This window comes from Pimephales promelas, chromosome 23, assembly GCF_988280905.1.
Source record: "Pimephales promelas chromosome 23, fPimPro1.hap1.1, whole genome shotgun sequence".
In the NCBI taxonomy this organism is placed as follows: Eukaryota; Metazoa; Chordata; class Actinopteri; order Cypriniformes; family Leuciscidae; genus Pimephales; species Pimephales promelas.
The window spans coordinates 6,815,750-6,836,504 of NC_142791.1; the positions used below are offsets into that span (position 1 = coordinate 6,815,750).

General features: G+C 35.6%; 1 protein-coding gene across 4 annotated transcripts in view; it reads right to left on the minus strand.

Moving 5' to 3' along the window:
• trim3b (tripartite motif containing 3b) overlaps positions 1–19,472 on the minus strand; it is a 31,501-nt gene extending 12,029 nt beyond the window's left edge. Inside the window, exons 1-3 of one of the 4 annotated variants that reach the window (XM_089126185.1) lie at positions 19,375–19,472; positions 18,427–18,490; positions 695–876 (exon numbers count right to left, since the gene is read on the minus strand). In XM_089126185.1, coding sequence (XP_088982311.1) covers positions 695–840 — 146 coding nt within the window. In that variant the 5' untranslated portion in view covers positions 841–876; positions 18,427–18,490; positions 19,375–19,472. Of the gene's footprint in view, positions 1–694; positions 877–4,822; positions 4,979–13,621; positions 13,836–18,426; positions 18,491–19,374 lie in introns of those variants that run through there. The other 3 variants (XM_039667507.2, XM_039667506.2, XM_039667508.2) reach the window with 3 other exon arrangements.
• Between the last annotated feature and the right edge of the window lie 1,283 nt (positions 19,473–20,755).

Sequence of the window (20,755 nt, forward strand, 5' to 3'; positions counted from 1 at the left end):
TACGTATTTTATAATGTTAACTTCAAATAATACTAATAGCCTAATTTAAAGATAAGGCAGCATTGGATCTGGACGGTAAGGAGAATAACGCTGGAGTTGGAAGAGGTGTGTAGCGATTCTGTTCGTGGATCTGAGTCGTGTGGCGAATCGCGATTTCAGTTTCATATTGCATATCGTTACAGCCCCAATGTTAAGTTCTACTTAGTTATTTTGGTGAAGGTAACTCAAAAGTAATACATGAGTAATGTAACGCATTACAATTCTGGGACAGTAATATTGTAAGGTAATGAATTACTTTTAAATAACAGTAACAAGTAATACCTAATGTATTACAGTTTGGAAGTAACTTGCACAACACTGGTCTCATGCCAGAGCTGTGGCCTTGTGCTCTGGTGCTCATCTGGGAAATATGAGTTCAAGTGTGGCTCGCGTCATTCTCCTCCCCATTGTATTTCTGGTTAGGAATTAACCAGGTGAGTGTGGAGACGGCGTGGTGGAGAGATGCTAAAAACTGATGAGGAACATAGGTTTGGCAACTGTGTGTGTATATATATATATGCCTCCACTTATGCTGATTTGGTAGACATGTTGATTACTGATTGCTGGTTTGAATGACGTGATGATTGGATAGATCTTTTGAACGTGTTCCTCCCGAACTTTGTTAATAAAACATAATTAAGCAACAAATACAGACCTTTCGCAGAAGGTGTGCAGGCAGGGCAGTACTTTAGGGTTGTGGTAGTGATCCAGACAGATACTACACACCAGGAACTGCTTGTCTATCTGGCGCACCACTGGGCTTGTGCGGCCGGTCTCAAACTTCGCCATGGTGACAGACATCCACAGAGAGGGCCGAGGGCCAGAACACACCTTAACCTGAAATGAAGATGATGCCGAGTTATTAGTCTTCCAACTGGAAAAAAAGCCACAATGTTTCATCATTTTAACTTTGAAATGATAAAGAGGCCAATTCACACTGCACCGACAGATGCCAACCAGCGCGGACGATCAAAAGATTACAGTACGTCACTTCACAAGCCATAACCAACACCAAAAGATGCCGATAGGGGCAACACTGATCGGACAAAGTGACTGTTGCCATTGGTCAGTGACTACTGTATCTGTCGGTATAGTGTGAATTGGCCTTTAAATGGATAGTTCACCCAAAAATGAAAATTCGGTCGTAATTCATAAATTATGTCGTTCCAAACCCATAAGATTGGTTAATCTTTGAATCAACCAATGCAGATATTTGACTGACTTATTAAACTTTCTGTCCATCCGTCCATTGAAAGCCCAGAAAGTCTTGCAGTAAGACCAAGTCTTGTAAAGAGATATAATCCCTTTATATGATGAACAAATTGTTGTCTTTCGATCATTGTCGGTGTAAATAAAAGCCTAAATTAAATCTGTTCATCATACAAAGTAATCATAACCGCTCAATTAATATGGATTTGTTTTATGACGTCTTTATGGCCTTTTTGTATCTTTTAAAATTTGGTTACCTGGACTTTCAATGGAGAAAAAGAAACCTCTGAGATTTTACTACAAATAATAAATTTTTGTTTCGAGATTAACCAAAGTCTTATGGGTTTGGAAAGACTTGTGAGTCAATGCTGACAGAATTTTCATTTTTTGGCTAAACAATTTCTTTAAAGAGATATTGAGATGGCAAGAGAAGACAAACTCCTATATGAAAAAGAAAACGTGAGATTGAAATACGAGGAGCTGCTACCAAACCATTATTCTGCTGAGCAAAGAAGAAGACAAGAGCATGGAAAATTGCATTACACAGTTGTGGAGGCAAATAAATGTTGACAATTTTCATGCCACTTTTCCACATGAGCCGCAACAACAGCAGGCAGACAGATAAGTAATTATACAAGGACTTGAGCTACTGCTGAGGCCATTACATGCTCCTGCTTACTTTAGTTGTCCTCTAGGCAAAGAGATATGAGATGGAGGAAAAACTAATATGTCAGGACTAATGCTATTTCAGGATGTATAAGAAAACAACGAACATAGGGCCAGAGGGGGACAGAGTACACAGCTTCATTACTTGAGTAAAAGTACAGATAGCCCTTGCTAAATTTTACTCAAGCACAAGTAAAAGTACTACAGTCAGATCTCTACTTAAGTAAAAGTACTTGATTTTAAAAGTAAGTGAGTATTAAGAGTACAAGAGTACATTTTCTAAATATTGCATTACTACTGCCACAGTGCTTACATTTATGTACAGAAACATCCTACATGGAGTGGAAAAATTTTAATGTTAATCCTTGGAGAATGTAACAGGAATTGAAAGTAAAATCAAGTAATTTTCAGGTTGTTGGAGTATGACTTTCGAGATAATCCAGTCTCTTCAGAAAATTGGGACTAAATCAATCGATTCATAAGGATTCGTTTTAAAATCTCTTTATTAACTTTTTAAAGTTACAAAGTGATAGTTGCATAAACTCTCAATGGAGTGACAGAAATATCAAAGGGTTTCTTAAAAAGGGTTTGGAACGACATGAGGGTGGTGAGAAAGTAATGACATTTCTTTTATCATTTTTGGATGAACTAACCACTGGGGTGACGCATCTGGGCTACGCATCTTAACACACTCTCCCATACAAATAAGATGCAATACTCATACCTCATATTAAAACATAAAATAAGGCCTTCATTCAGGAAAGTCTCTCTGATCAGTTTGCATGCCAGATTCATTATCACTCTTTCAGTCTCTCACTTCTGCTCTCTGTCATGTTTTGACAGTGAGTGTTTTGCTCTCAGTTTACTTCAATGTCTCTGCCCTCTGGTCCCAGAATTGCTCTGTTACTTCTACAGGACTGACGTATGAGTGATGGTAAAATGAGAGCGGTAAACATAGCTGATATTAGTTCCCTTCTCCCGTCTTCTAAAATCCTCCTTCCCCAAACCCCCCTCATCCTTTCAGTTCTGATGTGTTGATGTATGCGGGCTATATTTAGACGCAGGTCTCACTGGGGTAAGCTTAATAAGGGGTCACGTCCAGCAGCGGAGGGCTGACATTCTTGTGCACAACACAGAAAGAGGAGCCAGAGCAGGTATCTGGGCTGACAGGAGATCAAATACACACTGACATGTAGAATTCATTATCATGGGAATAAAAATGCAATTTACAATAATAAGTGCACAACCTTTTCTGCCGTCGCTACATGATCTATGACATATAACAAACTATATATGACAAACATCTTTTGAAAAACTGATCTGCATGATAATGCGTACTAATGTGACATGTACACTCACATTAGTATGCATTATCATTTTTTTTTTAGTCAGTCGTTAATTCACCATTAGTAACTTATTGACCCTAACACATGAGGGTCTGCAGGGGTCCTCTATATGACATAATTTCCTTTTTATGTTTTTTTTCTGCATTTTGGTTGGACCTCATGATTTTGAATGGGCAGGCAAACAAATTATAATATTAAAAATCAATGAAGCAGTTTTATTATACATAGTGCATGCATAGTAAACTAATAATAGCCAAACTACTTTTTACTTTTTTCTCAAATAGAATATCAGGACAGTTATATCATCGTAATAAGATATATATATATATATATATATATATGTGTGTGTGTGTGTGTGTGTGTATATATATATATATATATATATATATACACACACACACACACACACACACATACACACACACACACAAACAATGTATTTTTAGATTGGGGATATATATATATATATATATATATATATATATATATATATATATGTGTGTGTGTGTGTGTGTGTGTGTGTGTGTGTGTGTAAAAACTTTTTAAATGTATTTTTAGATGGGGGATATAGATATATAATTATAACCTTTTTAAAACATAAATATATATATATATATATTAGGGCTGTGCAAAGATTAATTGCGATTAATCGCATCCAAAATAAAAGTTTGTGTTTACATAATATATGTGTGTGTGCTGTGTATAATTATTTTGTATATATAAATACACACACTTGCATGTATATATTTAAGAAAATGTGTTATTCATATATATATATATATATATATATAATATAGATTATGTATTTACATATATACAGTATTTACATGAAAATAATTCTAAAATATATACATCCATGCCTATGTATTTATATATACAAAATAATTCTACACAGCATACACACATATAAGTGTGTTATGTCACTGACCCACATGCATTCCAACCAAAGCAAAGAGTTTTGCTCTGGCTGACTGGCATAACTCCACCTGTTCCAAGAAAACAATATCTGCAAGATCTTATGGTCCAAGCCACCGGTCAGCAATCCTGACCCAGATACAGCCACAATCGAGAAACCAAACACTATGTCATTGTTCAAAAATAAAGAAGCCAACAACAATCAGCAATTGTCTCATGCCGCCACTTACAAAATTATCCCACATGCACTCCCACACACGTCACTGTGTGCATGGCACACACACCTTTCAAACACAGCGGCTTCCGACATCCCCAAACATTCCATGGGATGCTAAACTCATGACCTAGACATCCAAAAGTTATAGTTTTATAGTTAAAAAAGGATATTTGCCCCAAAACACATTCTAACTGCTCTTCAAAGATCAGAATAGGTGTGAACAGCATGACACAGAGAGAAGCACGAGAACGTTCCAAAACCTCAGACCAACTCTGACCAGATGTGAAACAGGAGACAGAAACAAAAGCATTCTTCCCTTTCAAAGCCACAGCTCTCTCTGCTCCAGTGAACGCGCACAACACAATGACAACCGTTCACGTGCACACTGCAACACTCAAACGCACTAGGGTTAAAGAGGAAGCACACTTACACGAAAAAACAGAGTTGATGCTTCTCAGGCAGGTTCCATTGTTGTTTTGTGAGATTTCACCAGAGCCTGATGGCTGAATAGCACAACAGATCCCCTTCCCTTTCTCTAGCCCCCCTCCCTAAATGAATGCACTGCTCGCCGTCCCTACGCCTAGTGCACTGCACTCTCACTGCCCGTGCCCGAGCAACAGCTGTGATGTCACGAAGGGGCGGCTGGCTAAAGCCAAACCACGTCTACCAGGCTACGCCATTGGCTTAGGATGAATGCACAGTGTTTGCTCCTCCCACAAGCTCTGCTGTGATTGGCCGTTCAATGTTATCTTCCCAAAGGCATGGATTGCATCACAGAGAAACAATTCCTACTGACAGATTGGGTGGGTTGGGAAAGGGAGAGGATTTAAGTTGAATGCCAGCTTTTTAGTGCATTGACTTTAGTTAGTGTGTGTGCTTATGATGAACAATAAACAATAATGATCATATAAAAAGACTGTTCAGTTCACTGTGCACCTGCTTCTAAACTAAAGGAAAAAGCTTTAAGATCCACTTTAAGTGAGTAAAAGTAAATCATTTTGAGGGTTTCAGCAGGGTTCATTTCTGTGACGTTATTTAAATTCCCTTTACGTTTCAACTATTTTAACACATGACAAAAAAACACCAAAATGAATGTTAATCTTGATTTAGCTGTGGACATTGCCCAGCTTTTGCATTGCTTGTGAACTGACTGGCATTAAAAGTCTTAAAACAAGCACTCGCATGATGGTTATATAAGAGATGATGTCATTAAAGCTGGGTGGAGTGAATCTGGATTGTAGGATTATGAATTCCATACCTCTCTTTTCATGAAAAATAAAAATAATAAAAAAACAGTAATAAATAAATAATATAAAATAACAAAAATATATGCTTCAAAATAACCTAATACCTATAGGTTTGCATATTTAATTGTTCATTTGTCTAAAATGTTCTGAGTTGATGAAATGTTTAATCTGTCAGCGGAGCGGGTGGAGATTAGATGTCATTAATCTGGAGGGATTGACTGCCCGATTTCTCCCACAGCGGCTGGTTGTCAGATAACACCCGCACCTCTAACTGACACCACTGCTCCAAACTTGCACCAACACACAACAGGAACAAATGGAGCTGGACTTTTTTTGTGGGAGAATACATGCTGAAACTTGTGTAAAAGAAAATGAAAGAAATCCCTATATTCATGATCTTTGTGACAGAGTAGCTTTGTGGTTAATGATCTGGGCCGACATTATAAGTATATTGTCCGCTTGCTCCCAGGTAGAGGCCTCCACAATTTTTACCGGGCATGAAAAGGAGGGAACTTGAGAGGAAGCCAACTGAAATCTTGAACATATATCCATTGCAATTTCCTGTTCTTCAAAGCAGGCTAATATCATCTGTCAGGCCATATCTCTTTTAAGCTTGTCAGTAGCTTTTACACTAACATCAAGAAGAACTGGGACAGCGTTGTGGGAAACTCCATGGCAAACCAGGATTAGTTCCATTCTTCAGTGCAAATAGCTCAAACAGAAAAAGTTTCAGTATTTTAATTAAGTATTATCTTCATAATTAGGTTCATCTGTGCAATAACCAAACATATGGCACGCTCTCTCATACAGCAAAGTGAAGCGTAATTAAAGTTTCCTGGTAACTATAATCTATTCCTGGTCACATTCATCTTTACATAAAGTGTAATAAGATGCCACGTCTAGTCCACTCGGCTCAGATGGAGCCTTCAGGCACCGTCCTCTTACTGTGTCCAGTTATGTAATTCAGCATCTCGCTGCAATAGCAGAGAGGAAGAGCCGCAGGAAACATGACTCAACAGAATGCAGTGAGGATACCGCAGGCAAAAGAGAGAGAGAGAGCGGGATTCAACAGAGAGAAAGAAAAGATCTGGCTCTACCTATGTCACGGTCTTGTACTGGTCATTAATCAGATTTGGGAGTATAGAGCTACACTATGGGACTTGTTTTATTTTTTTTTGGTACAGTATATGGGAGAATACATGCTGTAACTTGTGTAAAAGAGGAGTCAAAGACAGATAAACTGTGTGCGATGAAAAATCTTTTGTGATCTTCATGACAGAGTAGTTTTGAGTTTAACTATGTTAACTCTTATAATCAATGAGCTAGCTTTTTTTTTTTTATCAGAGGTTCCTCTTTTATATCTCAGGGCAGGCTATAAAATATAGATATTATTAAAGCTCAAACTTGTCTTACCCCTGTTATGGGGTGCACAATGTAATGCACATTTGCGAACTTAAATGGTTGTAATTCAAAAATGCTTTGGAATATAGATGTAAAATTGGTCTTGTTTTAAAGAAGAAATTTGGCAGATTTTTTTCGAAGTGAAATAAATTAAGGAAGTGAAACAGAAAAAAAGTTGTACAATGTAAAAAAATAATAATAATTATATAAAATATATATTTTCAAAATCTGGGCTACTCTAAAACTGCACAAAAATCAAAAATCTGAACAAGTTGTGTTTATAATTAAGTTGATATCTCAAAAAATGAGCTTTCTGAGATTTTGTTTGGGTGCAGTACCAAACTTATTCACTAGGGCACAAACAGATTCCATCACTGCCCATAAAAGGACGCCTCCATTTCCATGTGCGTTTTTAGTGATCTGATCTTTACACAATTTTCATACAAATATGAAGTATCGATCATATTCAGAAGTAGTATGGGAAGTTTTTAGCAGATTTTGATATGAATTCAACCTCTAAGAAACACATACAAAGAACAAGCATGTGCGTTATAGCCATATTCTTATAGCTTCCTGCCACATCACAAATAGTGAATTCATTATTTTTTTTCTTAATATTTAAAACATTTTTAGACCTTTTTTCTAAAATAATTGGATGGATGCAATCTTTTGAACTCTTGCATTGAAAACAAACTGAGGTTTCTACCTTTTTTTCATGATTTTTTATGTTCATTGCTATTTCAAAATAAAGGTCTGAACAAACTTTATGAGTATTGTTGCAAATTGATAAATTACGGCCTGTGTAATTTATTTTGAAAATCAGTCACCAAATATGGAAACTAGAGATTGTAAGCTTTCTTTGATATATAGTTTGTCAATATTACTTAAGGTATTTTCTAAGATATTATTGTTTTAAAAATATAATGGCAAGCGTCCCACCTGTGGGGTTAAGAAACACCGGAGTTTCTTAAGTCACAAAACTACCTTGTAACCAATCATATCAGGAGGGGGGCGGGCTTTAAGATATGGTTAAATAAGAGGAGCCAATATAGGGGGTAAATTATGTAAATGATGTAGTAGTAGTATATTACAATGTTACTGACTTGTTCAAAGCGTTTCTAAGGATGCTGATTTTAGAAAGCAGCTGCTGACTCTGACATGGACAGGAACATTGTTTGTGTAACATTAGCAACACATTATTAGTTGTTTGATAGTAGTCAAGCAAAAGGCTAATCATATTAATTACCATTATGTATCCGAAGTTGTAAAGAGCAATACAATTGTGCAATGTTTACTATTGACCGAGTGGATCTCTGAGCTAGTGTGAGTGAGTGGAGGCGGGGCTAATTAGCATATTCATGGTTCCATTTATACTAAATGAAGTAAGGGTGCAGAGTTACATTCAAGCTATTTTAAGGCGTGAAGACCTATTTGTTGGTGATCAAAGATATTTAAGGGATACAATTATTGACTACAGAGGCACTTTAAGTATAACATTTGTTTCAGATGTTTCTCTTAAAATAACCTTAGAGAAATAAAAATAGAAGCAAATCAGGGAGGAAAAAAAACTGAATAAAATGTATAATGTGTAGACCAAATTTGACCATTAGACCAAATGTGTATGTGCATTATTCAAAGCTTTTTTAGTTTAGTCTATTTTTTTATTAACGTGGAAAAATTATAACTAAAAACAGAAGAAAATCCAAAGAAATATTGTGTCTCTGAAAAATAATGTAATGTAAATTATATCAAAAGGATTCTATTGAATTGGAAGACAAAATAAAGTACAAACTTTAGACTTTTGGGGTATATTCTTAAATCTTTAATGTAGAAAAACAATCAAGATATTAAAAAGGCCATTGGCCTGATGTTTTATAGATAATAAAATGAAAAAAAGTGTGTTAATGCTAAATTCAGTGGCGTGACATTGATTTTCCTATTCAGTCATTAAATATCTGTCAACCAATGCAAACTTAAGACGGGTTGGAGGAGTGTTAACTTCTATAAATTGGAGAGAGGTGCACGCGAGATGGGCTCTTAACAGTGGACCATGAATAGCTGATCCACATGTCCATGTCTTCTCTCTCTCTCTCTCTCTGGACTGTGGAAATATTACTGGAGGGAATGCCTGCATAGCTGGCTACATAAGACGGGCCAGAAATAATCTGATCCTTCAAATAACTACTGTTTATGTGTGTGTGTGTTTTCAGAGGAGATGCATAAAAGAACACTTAATGCCTTAAGCATATAAACAATACCAACAAACAGGTCAATTACTTCTGAATTTAAAAAAAGTACTTGTCATATGTAAAGTGGTGTGTTTTAATAAAGCTAATGCACATGTGCTTTTCGCAGATGGGTGTGAGTCACCCTGTGGATAGGCCTCTGGTGCTTCAGTGGAAAAACTCACTTATACAGTATATTTGTCAATTTAGAAGTATGAATTATGCAGAAGTGTCCTCGTTCTGTGGTTCAGGACTAAACAAGTTTTTTTTTTTGAGTAGTGCGTAGTAGAGGACCAGACTCCTGAGAGTTCAGACGGGTTACGGTTCTGGTAGGCGTAGGCCATGACGCATGCTTCACAAATAACCAGAGAAAACATGGAATTACAAAATACTGCCAAAAGGCACTACAAGATATTATATTATTATGCTGTGATTTTTCATTGGATTTTAAGTGTGTAATCTTTATTTTGTTCATTTTTTCACCTCTCCTAGCCTAATGTGCACAAACAATTTAAAAAGTCAAGACTTCCTGAGATGTGTGGTTGTGGTGTTTTCAACATGCCCGGTGTATCAACTTCATGCTCAACCAATGGCATGAGTTTAGGGCGGGACTAACTGTTGGGAAAGAATCTTTGGCAACGTTTACACATTTAGCAAAACGAATATTTCCCCCTCTCCGTTTTCAAAAATAACATCGTTTACACACCTGCATAAATACGCCGTCGAGCGCCATCATAACTATGCCAAACCTATTGGCGGCAGTGTAGGGGTTAAGGATAAAGCCATTCAAGCAAGAGTCAGAATCCTCAGAAACGACAAGAGAGAACGTAAAACAACGTTTCTCCCAGTTCACAGTCACACGACAACACATAACCGGCGTTTTCAGAAATCTCCACTTTGGCCGGAGTTTTTAGAAATAATCGTTTTCAGTGATAAAAACGGCGTTTTCGTGTAAACGAGAGGGCAAAACGCAGAGAAATATTTGCGTTTTCCCATCATGTAAACGGGGCCTTTATTTCTGCAATTCTAATTGGTGCCACACATCCATTTGAAACAGATTATCAAAAAAAAAAAAAAAAAAGGAAAAAGTTGGGCAGGAACTTGATTCTATCCATTTTAATTTATTGTAGTCATTTGTAAGAAAGGAGCGGGATTTAAGTGTACTAAAGGATTGGAGAAGTTTTAAAAACATGCATGGACTAATCGTGTGCACATATTTTAGGTACAATAAGATGCATGAATCAGCGAAAGCTTTTAAATGGAAACTGGTTAGTGAACTGGTTATGAATGTCACATCAAAATAGCTGTAAGTTTAGGTGTGTTTATGAACTGTTGAATGAGCTAAACTGGTTCTATTGACCGTATTAACGACATGTCGACATCCCAAACACCCAACAGACGAAACATACAGCGCAAGTCAAAAGCTTTCTCCCTTACACACACACACACACAAACAAGACATAAGAAGAATACCCTAAAGGGGAAGGTTAGGTATAATGGTCACTCAGGCAGCCATAGCACAATAAAGGCTGTTTGTCACTGGCCTAATGCGATCATACAGTGGAAAGAGCACAAGAACACACACACAACAATGGCAATTCATGTCACACTAAAACAGAGAGATCTGTCAGCAGAGCTCCATCTCACTGCCCTTACATCCATCATAATCTCCAACCAAATAACGTCAAATGCCATTTGTGAATATGACAATGCCTGTTTGACCTGCCAGTACCAATAAAGGGGAACTATACAGTCAAACCTGAAGTAAAATCATTCTGAAAAAGCATTTTATTTGGTTTTATCAATTGAAAAATAAAAGCCTTGGAGGAAATGCTTGCTTGATCATTTGTTTGTTGGCTGTCCAACCATATCTGTACAGGTCTAAACTGCCAATTGTGTCAAAAAAAGACAGGATTTCAAAGCCATACTTTACTTTTAACTCTAATGGAGACTTTGAATACTCTACTCTTACTTAATTTTTTATGGAGCCATTACGTCAATGCCAGCTGGATATTCCTCTGACATCTTCTTTGTAACTGGCTTCCCTCTACAACACACACACACACACACACACACACACACAATGGAATTTAAGTCGTTCCATTGACTGGTTCATGTGCTTCTTACAGCCTTTATTGGCCCACAGAGTTGATAGTACAGAGAGGATTAATACGTATGGAAAATCTTATTCCTTTGAAAGTACATGAAAACCTGGATAAGTACATAAATTACTGCAATAGCAAAATTGCTAAACTTGAGAGATAAATATGATATTGTGTCATACATTGAATGCTCAGAAATGTCCTTTGTGAACACAAAATCCCATATGAGATCTCTTTACATCAGTTGTTTTTCCTTTCTTAAATGGAGAGCAAATGAAGGGTTTGCTAAAGTCTCATTTATCATCTCAAATTAATAATAAAAAAAAATAAATTATACAATATTTTTATAGCTACTCATGTCATCACTTGTCTTGCGTCTACTTTTATTTGTCTAAGTATAGTTAAGAGCAGTATTGTTAATTATAGCTTAAAAATATTTCAGTTAAAATTAAAATTAAATTGATTAATTTACTAGATGAAACTAGATGAAAAATTTAAACTTAAAGAAATAAATAAATTAAAATTACTAATGGTGCCTTGGCAACTAACTGAAATAAATGACTAAATTTAAAATTGAAATTATAAAATAATTCTAATTAGAAATATTTAAAAAGATTTAAAAGCACTTCATAATGACTAAAACTTAAGTACAACTAAAATAAAAACTGATACAAAAAGCTAATTTAAAATATTAATAAATACTCAAATATACTATAATAGAACATAACAATTAAGGCTGTGCAAAGATTAATTGCGATTAATCGCATCCAAAATAAAAGTTTGTGTTTAAATAATATATATTTGTGTGTGCTGTGTATAATTATTTTGTATATATAAATACACACATGCATGTATATATTTAAGAAAATATTTATATTTATATATAATATAGGTTTTGTCTTTATATATACAATATTTAAGTCCAAACAATTATTAAATATGAAGAGTTCAGATGCAAAAGCCTCTAAATGCCATTTGAAATTTTCTTCTTTAATGATGATTTTTATCAAACTTGTATATTTAAGTTCAGTAATTTCACTTAAATGGCAATGATAATTACCTATTAATTGTTATTTAAGTGAAATTACTGAACTTAAATATACAAGTTTGATAAAAATCATCATTAAAGAAGAAAATTTCAAATGGCATTTAGAGGCTTTTGCATCTGAACTCTTCATATATTTACATGCATGCATGCGTATATATTTATAAAGACAAAATAATTATACACAGCACACACATACAGTATATCATGTAAACACAAACTTTTATTTTGGATGCCATTAATCGCAATTAATCTTTGCACAGCCCTAATAACAATATAAATACAACCCTGCAAAGTGATAGACAAACTGATAGAACTCTGCTAATTGTTTTGAACTTAAATTAAAAAGATCAACCATATGACCAATATAATTTCCATTTTGGGAACCATCAAGGCAAATTAAACCAGACTGCAAGCCAACGGCTATATCTTAGTAATGTCAACTAAAGCAAAATGATAATGAGTGTTAACAGTCCTGCCAAATTGTGTTGTCATTATTACATTAATTATAGCTGTCTGCTTGGATGATTACAATGACTGTACCTCAATAATATCATGTCGCTGTAATAGGGTGTGCCATTTAAGCCAATAAATGCTATGGTTTTATTCTTGAAATAGCCTTAATTAAGCGTTCATTAAGATGTATCACACCTCCTCTGTCTACAGACACTTCCTATCATTGCTAAGAGACAGGAAGCCACAGTGGCATCACTTAAACACACTCGAATTTACAATTCAATTTGAAGCCATCCATTTAAAATTCCCACTAACAAAACTGAATATTTCCATCTTTGAGGCTCAGATCAGTAAGTATGGCAGCAAAGCAGGTGATATTGAGGAAAGAGCCGACAAACACGTCAAAGGTGACACCTAACATTGTGTTTACACAAACACTCATCTTACGCGCACATCCATTGAGACACAACTCATTTCACACACGCGCTCTTGTTTTATATAAGAGCTGAAAGGCTGGCTGGCTGTGATAATGTCCTCTCACTCATGTGTGTGTGTTTGTGCATGAGTGTGTCCGAGATGCCGAGCTGACTGAAAGGGAGAAGCCAGACTCTGCAGTAAATTATTCACCACAGTCAACCACAGCTTGAGAAAACGCATACAAAACGTATGGAGGAGGGTTGAAAGAAAGTGATGGTGCCAAGAAACAAGAAGAGAAAAGGAGGAAAAGGGGTAGCTCCCCGACGCCGTACTCACGTGAGTTCTCGCAGCTGACAGAGATAGAGGGATGGAAAAGGGAAAGAGAAAGATACGGACAGGTCTCAGCGAAGCATCCGAGCACAGACCCGTCCAGCCTTGCAGCCCCTCATCCCAAAGGGAGAAGAAACAGCGAGATTAAAGGCGCAAATCTAGAAAGACTATAGCAGACAGGAGAGAAGAAGAGCAAGCAAGGGTGTATGTGTGTGAGAAAGAAAAGAGAAGAGATACTGATGAGAAGGGAGGGGACAAGCAGATAGTGGAAGGGGATTGGCTGAAAACAAGGGAGGTGGGGATGTGGTCAGCCAATGATCTAAGTGAAGGTGCAAGGCAACAGGAAAATGGCAGATGGAGAACACATCCTTTAGATACAGAGTAATCTCTTGCTCTCTCTAAGATTTGCCACAATACCATAAACATGGCATATTTTTTTCTCGTTTTTGATTACAAATATCTTAACATCCTCAACATGAAATCAAAATGTATTTTGTGATTAATTCATTGGTGCATTGTATTCCCAAGAAGTAATCTTTTCCCAGTGAAACGACTTTGATATTCTGCTGATGTCACTTGGGCCACACATGCTATTGGGTAATGATCACCAATAGACAAATAGCTAATTATGTTTTAGCAAACTCACATTTGGTCCATCTCGAAACACATTTTTTTTTTTACGATCAAATTTCTAATACAACATTTATTTTCAATTGGAAACAGACGTCAAATTGGTTACAGACAGCAACTAAAGTTTGCTTTAAATAAATTCATTTAGTTGAGCAGCAAAAATCTGTAAGTAAACAGTTTAAACATTTGGGGTTTGTTAGAACTTTTTATCACTGTATAATTTAATTAGTGATTAGAATGATACACAATCACTAATTGTTCTGATATGTTGATTTGGCATAGTTTACATTGTTTTCATTGAAGTACATTTTAATTTATCCATAAAATAGTAAATAGTTAAAATGTCAAATGAAGCATTAGATTTACGCATACAAACTACCTACTATATATATACATTTTACATTTGAAATCTAAAAAACAAACATTTTTTCAATTTTAACATTTTTATGATGTTTAGATATTTATACTGCAAAATTAAGTAAAAATACTCAACCCATTTCAATACAACAGACAAACACATGAACTATAAGAGAAAGTCCTCAAGAGTTCAAAGGTGAATATTCAAGAAAATGAATGAATCTCCTGTGTGATGAAATTGCATGATGACATCTTTTCTGCAGGATCAAGTGCCTTATATTCAGTTTCCCAGAGTGCTATAAGGGGGAAGGTGTATTTGTATTTTTGTATTCACCATCAGGACAAAATAGGGGAAACTAAGAGATACACAGGAACAACATGATAGGAGAAAAATCGAGGGGACAAGATAATGAGTAACTATCAGGCTAATGATATTAACTGCATGTGAGCTAATGAAGATAAATATCTACAGAGGCAAAGAGAAAGAGAGAGAGATGCCACCACTGTAGATATTCTATACATAAATAAATAAGAAAGATTTTAGTCTTAGAAAGCACAATTATAGTCTTAGAAATTCCAGCTTGGGCAAGAGGGGTCACTTAAGTCACATCAGTCTTCTAAGACAAGCTACAAATATAATTTCTGTCAACTGAAGGACAAGGACACATGGTGACATCTTGGATTACCAAGTTACAACCATTCCCACTAATATCACCAACATCCAGAGTGACAAATTGAGTTCAAATCATCACTAAGGGTTAGAAGGGGTGGAGACAAATGGCAGGGGGCGTGGCTTAGCTGATAAAAGCATCAACCATGTGTGCGCTGGGGGGGGGGTGGGCGGGGCCTGATCTCATTCCTTGATTTGATTGCATGAGAGAGCGATGTTACCATGGAGACTGCATCCAGTGCAGCAGAACCCAGATGGCAGACCGCCTCGTTCACCCTCCTCCTCCTCATCTCTCCCTCTCTTCCTAAACTCATAGAGGAAAAGCACAGACCTGCAGGACGCAGAGTGTGAATTGCATGTGACTGCAACACAAAGCCAGCACTCAGCACAGTGTGTGAGAGTGTGCATTTGTGTGCTTTGTTAGTGGTATGAAGGCAGACCTCTTCAGGAAGCTTGAGGGTGGTGATGGCCTAACATGTGATGCTGCAGATTCCCGTGTCGTGGTTTTGTAAATAGACTCTCCAAAGAGTGTACACACACACACACACACACACAAAAAACCTCTGGACAACACTGCATTCTACTCTTGCATAAAGATATGCAGATAAGCACAGATTTTTTCTAACTTTTGAGTGGGGCGTTGCATCATAGGTGCTTTTGGCCCTGACATTACCTTGTTTTCTGAAAATTGCATTAGCATTCTATGGTGGTAATGACACTTTATCTGTATGCAAAATTGTATGTATGTATGTGTGTATGTATGTATACATACATACATACAAACATACATATATATATATAGGCCTGTGTATGTATATTTAATTACAAAAACTATTCTTAGTCAAGCTAATTTCATAGCTAGCACTTTGCTGCTAAATACACAAAAATAAATCATATTTTCAGTTTTTGCATTCTTGCACACTCAGAAACATTAAAATATTGAATAGGTGATGATTAGCTTGATTTTTCTTCATTTTCATTATTTTAGAGTATACTACAAATGTAAAAAAAAAAAAACTTTATTAGGCAGCAAATCCAAGGGACTAGTACTCAAGGGTTGTAATTTGTGTAAAAATGCATATTCATAATTATTCATAAATATTTTATAATTATTTCAATCTTTGTTTATCATAGTTTAAAATGGAATAATATTTTTATGATGGATTTTCATAGTTTAAGATTGCAAGTTCATCTAAAATGAGGTACAGTATGTAAAACAATAAAATCAGTCAATAAGTCAAAATATTATTTCAAGTGATTTCTATTAACATAATCCTAATTAAAATTCTAAAATAAAATACTAAAAATGAAGATGTAGAACATCAACCTAACATTATATTTTGAGTTTATTCAGAGGTACAGCTTTGATATAGAGCCTTTGCATATTGTCTTGGACAAATTGGAGTCGAAAATTTTGAGAACCAAAAAATTTTGATCTAAAGCTCAGATAACCAAATGCTTTCATGTTTGATGTCTGTGATTTGCAAGACAACATTAAAACACAGCAAATTATATGCATCAGCATTTATCAGGATCTAATTATATTTAATTTCTTAGCCTCAAGCAGGGAATACCAGAGTTTAATTACTTAACAATTCCCTTTAAGAGAGAACTTTAATATTCTCTAGCTCTCTCAGCTGCCACTGTATGCACTAATGAATGCACTGTAGGCTACTGAGAATGAACCACAGGGATTAAACCCATTTTAAAGCTCAGTCTTAATCAACTAAGGAACAAAGTTAACCTATAATAGTCCTGCCATACTTTACTAACTGCATGTGCATGTAGAGGATACATCAGGTGTAATGAAGCAAGTAATTGCAAAGCATATGTTTCGCAATATATCTACTTCATTCTGATGCTTAAAGGTGCTGTATGTAACTTTTTCACTCTACTAAAGCATAAAAAATACCATACTATGTTTGCATATATTGAGGAAACATGCTAAGTTTTTCTGAAAAACACTTCTACAGCCTGTTATTTTACTTTGAAATGTGCGTTTCCAGGCTGGAATGTTTGTTATTGTTTTGGTTCGTGATACTCCATTACGCTCGTTATTGTTGCGTGCAGTGTTGGGTGTAACTAATTACTAAGTAATTAGTTACTGTAATTTCATTACTTTTCCCTTGAAAATGTAAAGTAAGGGATTACTCTTCATTAATCTGCAATTTTACAGTTACTTCTGATGTAATTGAGGTAAAAATAGATCAATCCGATCTCACAGCGATTCGTATGCATTTTATGAGGTGTATAAACCGTACGAACGCACTCGTAGAAATTTGTAATGTCATGAGATCAGACATAAAACAATAGTGGGTTTAACATCAAAATGTATTGTCTGATGCTAAAAACTATGTTTTTATAATGTAACCTTATCTACCTTGGTCAGTTTAATGATAATTCATGCAATTTTATAGTATTTATTTGAAAGAATTAAAACAGATTCATGTCCTTGTATTATTCAGCTGGTTGAGATTGATATGGGATTTTGAAAGTAATTAGTAATTAAAAGTAATTAAATACTTTTTAGAGAGAGTAATTGGAACAGTAATCTAATTACACTGTTGAAGAGGTAATTAGTAACTAGTAATTAATTACTTTTTTGGAGTAATTTACCCAACACTGGTTGCGTGTCCTCAAACTGGCAACGTTTGTGAGCGCCGTCCAGCCTGAGGAGCAGGTGGCGGGAGAAACAACGATCTCTGACATTTTGAATTGGACTGCAGTACCTATTTCGACTGCACCTTTAACATTGAATGGTATTGAATGTGAATAATTTGGTCACCATTGTTTGTAAGTCTCTGTTTTTAATAATGTGTGAGGTCAAATAGCCTACACGTGATATCCAGGGTTACTCATGACTGACGTAATACATGAGTGAATGGCTTCACAGGCTCATATCCATTATCACACTTTTCTGGCAAACATAGGTCCGGAAATGACTGTGAATGCCCAGCATTGTCCTGCTATCAGTTGTAACCTTGCTCACCTTCCTCCCATGCATCATGCCTATTTGACTATTTATGCTGAGCCACAACAGAAGAGTTATTGAGAAAAGCAAGTTGTGACAATCACAATTACAGATTTTAATACCAAAATGCAACATTTTATGCACTTCCCAACGCAATTTCCCAACGGATTTAAGAAAACTTACCTCAACATGCTGTTGCTTTCAGTGATCAAGCTGAATTGGTGTGAGACATCTTTCTATGTGTGATCTGTAAAGAAGGTCAATATGACAAAAATAATGAGTTAATAAATCACTAGGTTTTGAAAGTGAGTACAAGTCTAGCAGTTTTTCATTGACACAAAATAACGCCTGAAAGAAGCAAGTCAGGGAAATGAGATTCAAAAATGTTTTTTTTTTTTTTTTTTTTTTTTGCCAACCTCAGAGATCAAGCTTTTTAATTTTATATTTTGTGTTAGTTAAAAAGAAAAGTTATCGCAAAAAAAAAAAAATTTATGTTACCGTGATATGGACGTGATGACGTCCCTATTTCCCACGCACAGAACAAACGCAGTCAAATCATTTTATTAAAACACAGCGACATCTCCTGGCCACTTCTGATAGCACAATGAATAACTAGGTGTGGGAAAAGCCTAATTCAACTGAGCCCACTAAGACAACATTTAATTACAAACGTAAACACTATGAAGTACTATTTAATTGTTTTAACCCAGAGGCGGTTCACTATTGCATAACTCGCTCGACAGCTTTACTTGCTTAGCCTTCTATGAACAAGACATTTGGATGATTCAATGTCAAAATGATGTTTACATTCCGTCACAATATCAATACATTTTAAGCTATTTTAAATAACACAACCCACACCGTTGGCTGGTCCTCATCATGACATGTTTTAGTATCATAGTATCATCTCAGGGACATTTGCTTCCCAGCCACAGGAAAAAACCTGACTCACAAATTGAGTAGAATCTTAATATGCTTGAATATAACAATATAGTAATCATCAACAATAATACATACATGTACAATTTCAATGTGGCTGATATGTTTTCCAGTGTAGTAGTCGTGCATGCATGGCATAGGGCTACTTCTTTACATTTCTAATATAAAAATGTTTGTTAAATAAATACTTACTTTGGTGAAACACATATCACAGGTTGGCAGTAGGCTATTTTGTCTGCAGAAGTGTGTTTTGTCAAAGAGAGAATTCTTAGTCCCCAAACAAAGTGATCCTTTCCTTCAAAGCTCGAGTTTCTTCCTCGTTTTTTTCCTTATCCTGTCCTCTCTCTCTCTGTCTCTCTCTCTCTCTCTCTCTCTCTCTCTCTCTCTCTCTCTCTCTCTCTCTCTCACACACACACACACACACACCCACTACTAATCACGCATTTTCCACATGCAAGGTAGTTATTATTTTTTTAGTATTATTTTATGAGACAAAAACAATAGAAAGCATCCCATTATTTAGGTGTGGTCTAAATGGTTGGATATATAGTTGAACTAAACAAAAAAGGATTACTTTGCATAGCCCGTTTAGCCTAAAAAATGTATCCTACATCAAGACAATTTTGTAGAAGTTCTAGATTGTTTCATGGACAAAATCTTTGTTGTGAGAGAGCTGAGGACTATGAAAGAAGACTCTGTGCTCGGCAGTTTTTTGTTTTTTTTTTTCAGGGGGTATTATTTCACTGAGACACCAGCCAAGTGAGATCACACTGTAAACATACACCATTACCTAAACAACATGGCAAATTCTCCTGATTTCCATCTATATCTTGATGAACAAGAGCAGAGAAAGAGAGAGAATCTATTAAATTCAGATGAAATAATGTAGAATAGAAAATAGAAATACATGACCAAATAGTGACATTAACAGTAACACCATTCTATCCAGGGCTGCCATTTAGTCCTTGCTATAGTAGAAAGAAACTTCTTATGGCTTTCTCTGTCATTCCTAATCTAGTTGTAGAATAGTCCAGATACGTTTTGTGGTCATTTTGAACAGTAGAGCTATTCTTTTAGCATTTAAACAAACCTCTCTTTGTGAAATTTTGCTTGAAAACAGCATTTGTGCTAACGGTGTTTTTTAAACTTTTTGACTAGAAGGCCCAGAAACTCGAGCTGCGGAAAATTTGCAGTGGATGCTCTTGAAAACATGGTAAGTCTATCCCTCACACTTGGTCTCACTTTCATACAAATTCAATTTACAATTTTCTTTTTTTTTTTTTGGTTTAAATCATTTTAAGTCATCTTGTTTGCCGAGGCCCTCTGTTTTAGAGCAGTGGCTCTAAAACAGAGGGCCTCGGCAAAGATGCCTTAAAATGATTTAAACAAAAAAAGAAAATTGTAAATTTAATAAACTGCTACTGCTTTTAAAGGACCCTCTTAAAAATGAGATGATGTATCTCAAAAGGCTATCCTTTAATAAATTCCAATTCAAACACTTTATTGCAATATGCCTCATTGCCTCAAGAATGCTTTGATACTTTAAATGTGGCTTCAGTGTCCAAACTTTTTG